This window comes from Physeter macrocephalus, chromosome 6, assembly GCF_002837175.3.
Source record: "Physeter macrocephalus isolate SW-GA chromosome 6, ASM283717v5, whole genome shotgun sequence".
NCBI classification, from domain to species: Eukaryota; Metazoa; Chordata; class Mammalia; order Artiodactyla; family Physeteridae; genus Physeter; species Physeter macrocephalus.
In genome coordinates this window covers 63319102-63329445 of record NC_041219.1, presented here as the reverse complement: position 1 = coordinate 63329445, position 10344 = coordinate 63319102, and the positions used below count along the sequence as shown (strand labels likewise).

General features: G+C 40.0%; 2 protein-coding genes across 4 annotated transcripts in view; one reads left to right on the top strand and one right to left on the bottom strand.

The window, feature by feature from the left end:
* The window catches only part of C6H12orf60 (chromosome 6 C12orf60 homolog), a 105282-nt gene that overhangs the window by 73912 nt on the left and 21026 nt on the right, over nt 1–10344 (bottom strand). The window contains exon 4 of one of the 3 annotated variants that reach the window (XM_028491050.1): nt 5626–6398. The exons of the other annotated variants lie outside the window; for them this stretch is intronic. Coding sequence (XP_028346851.1) covers nt 6385–6398 — 14 coding nt within the window. The 3' untranslated portion in view covers nt 5626–6384. Of the gene's footprint in view, nt 1–5625; nt 6399–10344 lie in introns of those variants that run through there. 3 annotated transcript variants of the gene reach the window in all.
* ART4 (ADP-ribosyltransferase 4 (inactive) (Dombrock blood group)) overlaps nt 1822–10344 on the top strand; it is an 11259-nt gene continuing 2736 nt past the window's right edge. Inside the window, exons 1-2 of the mRNA XM_007107766.3 lie at nt 1822–2173; nt 3922–4630. Coding sequence (XP_007107828.2) covers nt 2003–2173; nt 3922–4630 — 880 coding nt within the window. The 5' untranslated portion in view covers nt 1822–2002. The remainder of the gene's footprint in view (nt 2174–3921; nt 4631–10344) is intronic.

Genomic DNA, 10344 nt, shown 5'->3' with positions numbered 1-10344 from the left:
ATATGTATATGTATAACTGATTCACTTTGTTATAAAGCAGAAACTAACACACCATTGTAAAGCAATTATACTCCAATAAAGATGTTAAAAAAAATTAAGGGAAATCAACTGTACCTCAATTTTTTAAAAGAGGAAACATAAGATGTAGAAGAAAAAAAATAAGGGAAAAAACAGCATGCAAAATTGCACACATTATTTCAGTCCTAGAATGTGTGTGTGTGTGTGTGTGTGTGTGTGTGCAAAAGCAAAATCTAAATCTAAATAGTACCTTTCTCCAGATGATGGGTTATGGGTAATTTTGTTTCCTCCTTTATACTTTTCTAGATATTCTGAACTTTTGTTATGAGACATAACTGCTGTGATTAGCAGAAAATTTAGTTTAAAAATATTTACTGTTGCTGAAAAAAAATACCAGAATTTCCAAGAACAAGATTTCATTTCCCTTCACAGTTAAATAATGAATCGGAACGTGTAAGTGGGAAAGATTTGCAAGAAAAACAATTACCCCAAGGACTGGGAACAGAGGAAGGCTGTTCAGACTAGAAAGGGAAGTGTCTAAGAGAGAGTGTTTCATACGACATTTATGCTGAATGAACTCAGCACCCTGGAACCTGTTCTTGATCGATGTCACCTACATTTGAGTGCTGTCAGCTGCTGAGAGGCTGTCTTCTGACAGTAGTCATTTGGATTCGCTACAGACTGAAATCGTGTGGATTGAGAATCTGATGCCTTTAGAAGAGAAAACAGAAGATCTGTGATCTGAACAGGTATAATTTCTAGAATGGACGATTTCAAACGTGCAGTGGAAAAGCAGCACAGAGAGCTTTCTTTTTGGCAGTAACCCTACTGTTTTGCTTCACGGCAGTCCCTTCTGGGCAGGGCCTATCAGCAGTACCAGATGAGCCCAACATAGGCCCACCTTGACATGGCATCTTCCCAGGGACCTGCACGAGCCAATCATATCACTCAAAGGCTGCAGCTCAAGATAAAACCACTTGGCCCCAAACACTATACAGTGCATGCCTTTTCCTGCTGCCTTTTTTTCCTTTTATTTATTTACTTATTCATTTTTGGCTACCTTGGGTCTTCGTTGCTGCATAGGGTTAGTTGCTGCAACTGGGTTTTCTCCAGTTGCGGAGAGTGGGGGCTACTCGTTGCGGTGCGCACGCGCTCTAGGCATAAGGCTTCAGTAGTTGTGGTGCAGGGGCTTTGTTGCTCCGCGGCATGTGGGATCTTCCCTGACCAGGTCTCAGTACCAGATGAGCCCAACATAGGCCCACCTTGACATGGCATCTTCCCAGGGACCTGCACGAGCCAATCATATCACTCAAAGGCTGCAGCTCAAGATAAAACCACTTGGCCCCAAACACTATACAGTGCATGCCTTTTCCTGCTGCCTTTTTTTCCTTTTATTTATTTACTTATTCATTTTTGGCTACCTTGGGTCTTCGTTGCTGCATAGGGTTAGTTGCTGCAACTGGGTTTTCTCCAGTTGCGGAGAGTGGGGGCTACTCGTTGCGGTGCGCACGCGCTCTAGGCATAAGGCTTCAGTAGTTGTGGTGCAGGGGCTTTGTTGCTCCGCGGCATGTGGGATCTTCCCTGACCAGGTCTCGAACCCGTGTCCCCTGCATTGGCAAGTGGATTCTTAACCACTGTGCCACCAAGGAAGCCCCTTCCTGCCTTCTTAAGAAAGTTAAGGCTAAGCTGGTGAGCCAGACCCTTAACAAGACTTCGGAATTTCCCTGCATAGAGACTAGATCAGGATTTTTTTTAAGTCGGAAACTAATTTGAGTTCACTTCAGAATCCCTTATTTGGTTCACAAGTCTGGCTATTCAACAGAGATTTCAGCTTTGCAAGTGAGTTGGAGTTGATTTCTTCGCTCGGAAACTGCTAGTTGGTGGTGGTCAACAGAAGTCTCAAAATAGACATAGGCGAGGAAGGTTCTTGCTGAGACTCACCCCAAGAAAACCCCAAAGGAGCACCCTGAGAACTGATTTCAGGATGAAGCTGCAAGGGCAAAGAAGTGCTTTTAACACCAACAAATGCTGCCCTGTGACCAGCAGATGCAGGAGGAGTCTTCTCCCAAATACTGCAGCCCCTGAGGTGAGAATCTGGCTCCTAAGAGGACAACTTCCTCTCCTGCTGCTGTGCTCAAGTCTGCAGAGACCCACGGTGAGTTACCACGGAGGAGGTGATCTCTTTATGATCAGGGCTCCAATGGAGCATTCTCCTGGTGCAACCTTTAGATGACCTTTAGTCCCTTGGGATGTAATTTCACTTAGACATGTTAACTAACAAGTAATGCTGGCAAAGAGGGTTGAAAACGATTGTTAAAAATTGTGGAGTTCTTTACAGTTTACAGATTTGGCATCACAGAAGCTAGAGGCATAGCATTTTTTTCTTGATTCTCCATAAAATTTAAGTAAAACATTGCTTCTGTAGGACAAATAATGCAAAATCAACCAAGTCTATTTGGCTTTATCCTGTATCATATGGATCAACTCAAAAGAGGCATTATAAAGTTCTATATAATGAAAAATAACCTAATGTTAAGAGAAAACAGTTTCAGTGAGCCCAGACTCTTGCATCTTCCCATACACAGAAAAGCACTAAATTCCTTAATTTTAATGTCTGGTTTTCTTTAATTAACAGTAATCTTTTGATGTTCCGAGTACCTGCCCTTTGTTACAAAACTCCTATATATCCTAGCTCCCCCCTCACCTCCTCAGAGCAGTTCTCTCGGGGTTACTTGAGATGCCATCTCCTGGGCTTGAAGTCCTAAAAATTCCCACCGAATAAAACATAACTCTCAACTTTAAAAAAAAAAAAAGAAAGAAAGAAAACAGAATACCCATTTGATATCTAGTAATAGATTAAAGTTTTGGAGTTTACAAGGCTTGACAGAAGATATTTTTTATTTTGTTTTGGCTTAGATAGATTCTGTAGAACTATTCTGGGGTTTACCCTTAACAAGCCCACCAGCCATCAGAACTAAAGATGGGTGCTCCAACATGTTCTCATTCAGTAGTAAAAATTCTATTTTAGCCTTTATATTTCAAGTCCTGAGCAGAGGAGAGGGTTGTCATTTACTGGGGGCCCCCTTGGAGAACCCAACATTACTCATCACTTAAGTCTTTTCTTAAATCAAAGCCAAAGACTTAATATAGGTTTTAGGTATTCATAAAAGAGGTATTACTTATAACACCCGTGTGAGAATGTGAAGGGGTTAGGAGAGGAAACAGATAGTATAATTAAACTTTGATTATTAATTTTTTTCTTCAAAATACTCAATACGCAAAAAGACTGTTTTCACTGATACAAAAAGGGTCACTTTTTCCACGGGGAGATGAGGGGTTTTTTTGTGCTTTCAGTAATATTTGTCAAACCGAATTCAACATCTAGCATGGGTCACAGATACAGGAAGGACTGGATCAGTGTAATGGTTATGAGTGAAACTTACTTCAGCAAATACTGATTTTGAGCACACAACTTGGTCTTATACAGTGTAGCAAATCTGCTACCACACCGTAAAAATTTAAAAAACAGAAACCTCAATTAAATAGAGTTGGGAGACCAGAAAGGGGGAGCTCTCATGCCCTGCAACATAGCAGAGTCCAACAGGAAGAAGAAAAACACCTCTTCTTCCCTGGCAAGGACTGGGCGAATGTAAAGCCATGAACTCTTTGTTTACTATACCCTCCCATCTTCCTTTTCTTCTCTATGAAAGCATTCCTCTTCCCTTGCCCTGCAGGGACTTGTACATGGCAGCACCGCAGTCACAGAACCCGAATTGCAACTCTCTGCTGATCCTGAATAGACCTATCTTTGCTGGAGAAATAGCTGGCACTCTATTTAATCAGATGAACAAGATTCACCATCGGATTTGAAAAATTAAAATCAAGATTTTTCTTTCCTTATAGGTCGCAGTTAAAATTGACTTTGACTTGGCACCAAGTTCCTTTGATGATCAGTACCAAGGCTGCAGCCAACAAGTCATGGAGGACCTGATTCAAGGGGATTATTTTACAAAAGAAGTAGAATCTCGTAGGAATTACCACAGGGTCTGGCAACGTGCACACTTAACCTGGTTGAGACAAGGAAAAGCTCTCCCTGAGAACATGACTATTACACATGCTGTGGCCATCTTGGTTTATTCATCGAACGACAGTGTTCGTTCAGACTTCTCCAGAGCCATGGCCAGTGCTGCTCGGTCTCCCCAGCAATATAAACATTCATTCCATTTCAAATATCTACATTACTACCTGACCACGGCAATCCAGCTGCTGAGGAAAGAGATTGTCACAAGGGATGACTCTCTGTGTTATGAGGTGCACCATGAGGTGAAGGGCGTTTACTTGGAAGCCCCCATGGGTGCCACCATTCGCTTTGGCCAATTCCTCTCCACCTCTCTCCTGAGACAAGAGGCACAGAAGTTTGGGGACCAAACTCTATTTACCATATTGACCTGCCTGGGGGCACCTGTACAAGACTTCTCTCTCAAGAAGGAGGTCCTGGTCCCTCCCTATGAGCTGTTTGAAGTTGTAAATACGAGCTACCACCCAAGAGGAAATTGGTTGCAATTGCAGTCAACTGGGACCCAGAGCACGTATAACTGTCAGCTGCTAAAAGGTATTGTTATTGATCCAAATTGAATCCACTCTTACCAGGATTGCAGGCCACCATTTATTTTTTAATCTTTTCAAAGAAATATTTATTTATTTTAATTTTTTCTTTTTCTTTTTTTAATTTTTATTGGAGTATAGTTGATTTACAATGTTGTGTTAGTTTTAGGTGTACAGCAAAGTGAATCAGTTATACATACACATATAGCCACTCTTTTTTAGATTCTTTTCCCATATAGGCCATTACAGAGTATTGAGTAGAGTTCCCTGTGCTGTACAGTAGGTCCTTATTAGTTATCTATTTTATATATAGTAGGATGTATACATCAATCCCAATCTCCCAATTTATCCCTCCCCCCATTTTCCCTCCTGGTAACCATAAATTTGTTTTCTACATCACTATTCTTTCATAAAAGTTGTTTTTCTGAGTGAGCTTGGGGGAAGAAGGCCAAAAACATGGATATTGGTCTTCAGTAATGGTGGAATTGGGAGATTAGAGAAAACTCACCTTGTTTCTTGGTTTCTCCTCTCTTCTTTCTCCTCAACTACCTGTAGGAAAATGTGCTTTGCAATGGCACAGATATACGGCGCATTCTAGACAGAGAGAGTAAATATCTCTACTGGAAAAGGTAGTGCATAAAACATAGGCTTTTACCTTCTCCCTCAAGCTCATTTTTTGTCATGGTCATTTCATGAACAAGAAGTGCTAAAAATAAAGCAGGAGGTGTGATTTATTCATCCACTCCTATCTATTAATCGTCTTCTCTGTTCCAGGAACAGGGATAGGAGGACCCAGGCAATACAAAATGAATAAAGCAAAATTACTATCCTAGGAGGATTTTTAGTCTAATGAGCAGCGGAAATATGAACAAATGTCTACACACAAAAGCACTAAGTATACACCAGACATTTAAGCAATGGTTATGGTTGCTCGGTGAAGGAAGCTGCTCTTTCCCTCTGGGGAAAGTGAGAAGGCTTCACAATAGGAGACCACTTGGGACTTGAAGTAGGAATGGGGGTTTTCATTGAAAAAAGAGAGAAAAGGTCATTTCAAGCAGAAAAAGCACAAACTGAATCACAGAGATTTCAAACAGCCTGGTATCTTCAGGGAAATTTTGAAATTCTGGATGGCTGGAATGTAGGGTGTGTAGGACAGAGGAAGAGGCCAAGAGTAGAAATGGAGTAGGAGACTGATAGGGGCTGGAGAGTTCTGATGGGGCCAGATTGTTTAAAAAAAAACTCTTGTATTCCATGCCAAGGACTTTCAAACTTCATGCTGTAAGTCGTCAGAAACCATTAGAAGTCTATAAGGAATGGAGTATCAATCAGATCAGTATTGTAGCAAGAGCCTTGATGACATTGTGAAAAATGAACCAAAGCAGGAGAAATTAGAGTTATCACAATAAAAATATGTGTTAGTCTCTTTTTAGAAAAACATGTGACTGATTCCATTTTATCTTTGTATGTTGCCAGCCACAGTCGTTTGACAGAGCAAATGCTGTGCAAATTCGGTAGCAAATGCTGTACCCTGTTTGATTCGGAAAGAGGAAGACTGTCCCTATCCACGTGTGCATTCGTTTACACTCAAAGTCAACTGCAGCCCAGCTACAGGGTCTACCTTTGAAATATTCCCGAATCTTCCTCTACTCCATCATCACTGCTGCTGTTAATAATTCAGCCTGTCAGCGTTTCTCAACACATCAGGGCTGCAGTGTTGCAAATGTCCTCAAACTGGCATCCACGCTGAGGTCAAGGTCCTGCTCAATCTGGCCTATCTGTAAGGCCAGAGACAGTCATTTCCATTAACTGATAAGTAACACTCTGCTTATTCCAACATCCTGGAGCAGTATTCGACTGATGCAAACATGAACAATGGGAGAAGGGAGGTGGCATGTTTTTCTTATCTGAGAGTCCTTCTCTGGGAGGGAGTAAGGTCAGTGGTCTCCCCAGCCCTGTTTTTCTAGATGGCTGTTGTTACCCACTTGACTTCTGACCAATCATCTGACTAACCATTAACCTCAGCCTGGGGAATTCACAGAATCTAATTTCTCATGAAACTGGAATCCTCTCAGGAAACTGTTTCTTCTCCTTTCTATTTTTTCACCAGCAGAAGCCACAAACTATTCTATGTCCCCCAAAGTCCCTATGAGCCAGTGACTTATGTTTCCTCTCCGGTTCCCTTTTAATCTGACAGATGCAATATGTGAAAAACAACATGAAGGCATTTAAAATGGGTCAGCCAGGGACACTGCAGTTCTCCCAATGAAGAGACAGCAGATTAAAGAGCAGAGCTTCCCCAGTCCTTCAATGTATTTCAAAATTGCTTCCATTAAGCTGTAACTGAAGTTCTCAAGTTCAAAGAGTTCCTAGGAATCTGTGGCCTTCAAAGAGTCAAGAGGTCAAATTGGTAGCATAACACATTGACGGGAGTGAGTTGGCAAAAGAAAAATTGTTTAAGACATTCTAAACTAATAGGTTTTTCTTCTAATTCTTCTCTCACCCCTCACATGACCTATACTTGTTACCATAGAAACATGTTTTCAGGCCCATTGGAAGACTCAAAATATGTTATGTTAGTTATTTGTCCTTAAATGTTGCTTCTTTCAGCAAAATAATCTGTGCCAAAAATCTGTAGACACACAAATACATGCTCTGTTCTGTATCATTGGATTCACAAAGAAGAGGGGTTTATTTGTGAAAATGTTTCACATAATTAAAATTCTTAAGCATGCTTCTAGAAAAAATGTAGTCAATTGTTTGTAGTCAGTGTGGTTTTACATGTTAATCTTGCCAGTTACTAGCAGTGAGAATACAGGCAAATGGCTTAGTCTCTCTGTGCCTCAGTTTCTTTATATGTAAAATGGGAATAATTTTTAAAAATAAAACTTACCTTGTAAGATTCCGGTGAAGAGAAAACGAAGGAACACATGCAAAAGCTCTTAGAACCGTATGTGACACATGTAAGTGAGTAATCAAAACTCTTTAGCTACTATTACTATTACCATTATAAGTCTTTATTTTATTAACTTACTGTTTCCTATTTTCTTTTACTCTGGGCTTCAGTTATCCCAAAGTAATTTTCCCAATTTGTGGCATCACACTTACCTTGAAGTAGCGTGTCTGTCTCAGACGAATGGATGAAAGAATGAGTAATTGGATGAATCTGGAGACCCAGGGCATGATGGGTAGAGCAGAGATGGTGGAACCAGTGAGAGCTGCGCATATGTTAGTAGCTCTGTGGCCTTGTGCAAATGACAACTCTGAGCCTGTTTCTTCATTTATAATATGGGGGCAATACTTGCCTGGAGGGAATGTTGTGATAGCACTTGTTACTCACCCTCTCAAACACAATTGAAAAATTCTGGGAAAGTACTTTGCACATGGAGCTGGGATAATAGTTTAATGGCACAAATGTCTACTTCAGTAATATTGACAGAATAGAAAGAAGGGAAGAGACAGAAGAAATACATTTTTTTTTGGCCATGCCATGCGGCTTGCGGGATCTTAGTTCTCCCACGAGGAATCGGACCCGGGACCCCTTCAGTGGAAGCATGGAGTCTTAACCACTGGACCACCAGGGAAGTCCCATAGACAATATTCTAAAAGAATAACACTCATCACTTTATTTATTTATTTATTTATTTATTTATTTTTTTTTTTGCGGAGAGTCAGCGGCCATGGCTCACGGGCCCAGCCGCTCCGCGGCATGTGGGATCTTCCCAGACCGGGGTACGAACCCGTGTTCCCTGCATTGGCAGGCGGACTCTCAACCACTGCACCACCAGGGAAGCCCACTCATCACTTTAAATTTTGACAGAAAGAGGTTATAGATAACACTTACCACCAAATAAGATTAACTAGATATACTGCATGTCACTTTTACCTTTTTTTTTTTTTTGCTTTTTTTCAAGAGATTGAATATGTATTTCTGAACAATCTAACTCACAGATTCAGACTTCATGCGATAAAAGGCATAATAATTATGCATTTCTCCCCAGACTGTATACCTAAGGCAGAGGTGACCAAATTCAGGTTATAATACACCAATAAAATGGTATTTGTATAGAAATTTAGTTTACAAAAGGCTTCCACACACATTATCTGTTTAATTCTTACAACCACCTGTACTTTGGGCTATTGACCCCCCTATAATGATGTGAACACTGAGGATTAGAAAGGTTAAATGGTTTTTGTAAGATTATTCAAGCAGGTTATAAACAACAAAAGTGAGACCGTTTCCCATTTTTTTCTGACAAAAAGTCCAGGACAATTTTCTCTGTAGGTCACTTTCAGGAGATTTATTTTGCCATTCAAAAATGTTATTGAGAACCTACAATTGGTTTCAATCTTCTGTGACTCTATTGACATTATAAACACACTTCACATTCATATAAACATACAAACACATTCACACAAATGTATATATAACAAGATAATAGTTTATCTTTTCACATGCATTTAACTAGTATTTTTTATCTTAACCTATTTTATTATATTATTAAAGATTGATGGCCATGACCTACTGAACTGATGTCACAAACCATTAATGGAATCACAACCTCCAATTTGAAAAGTACTGTCCTAGGGACAGAGGGAATAAAAAGCAGTGAGTAGTCTAGAAGAAAAGTAAAGACAAATACAAAAGTAAAGTTAATGTGAGTTGTTCTGAAATGAGAAATTTTGTAGATTGTAATGAATTTAATTCACAGATTTTTTTCATTTATTCTCCTAAATATATTGTCTGCCTGTGTGAAAATAATAATAATAATAATAATGTGAGGTAGAAATGATAATGACCGTATGAGAGGTAGAGAAAAAGTATCAAGAGAGTTAGGAAAGAAAAGTTACTTCAACCTGAGAAAATAAAATTAAAATAAGCTATTTTTAATATCCTAGTTATTATGAAGGGAGCTTAAGAGGTGGTTTTGAAGGATGAGTATGATTACCACAGAGTAATGTCTCTATGTTTGTCTCTTACTTGAACATTAGCATAATCACAGTGAAGCAAAGTGAAGAGTAGGGGTGGTGATCATAGTATTTCCAAAAACCTGGAGGTGCTCTCATTTTACAGATGAGAAAACTGAGGCCCAGTGAAAGTAACAAAAATGATCACAGTCAAGCATCTAGGCATAGAGCTTCAATACCAAAGCCATCACACCCTCAAATCATAATCTTTCTCTGTTATATTGTTTCCTTGTCAATCAGTTGCTGACAACTCTTCAGTAGAATCTTATGCCATGAAAAAGTGAGAAAGGGTGGGGTTAGAGGTCCCTGTGATCTCTAGCCTCAATGAAGAGAAAACAAAACAGAAAATGCTTAAGAATCATTCTAAGGAGTGACCTGCTAAAGTGGTATTGATTGTTCCTAGGTCCCTGTGAGAATTCAGATAATACAATTTTAACACAAACTTTGACAAAAGCTTAGAAATAAGTATGCATTATTAATTTTTCTTATCTAAGAAAAGTGGGGTTTTGAAAATTACTGTTGGTAATTTTCCAAATAGAAATTCCAGGAAACTCAAGGGATATTATATATTATGTGGAAGTAATGGAAAAGTATTTCCCCATCATCTGATCATCCTATCAAACAATATGGTCATCAAAAAATTGAGGCAGGGGCTTCCCTGGTGGCGCAGTGGTTGCGCGTCCGCCTGCCGATGCAGGGGAACCGGGTTCGCGCCCCGATATGGGAGGATCCCACATGCCGCGGAGCGGCTGGGCC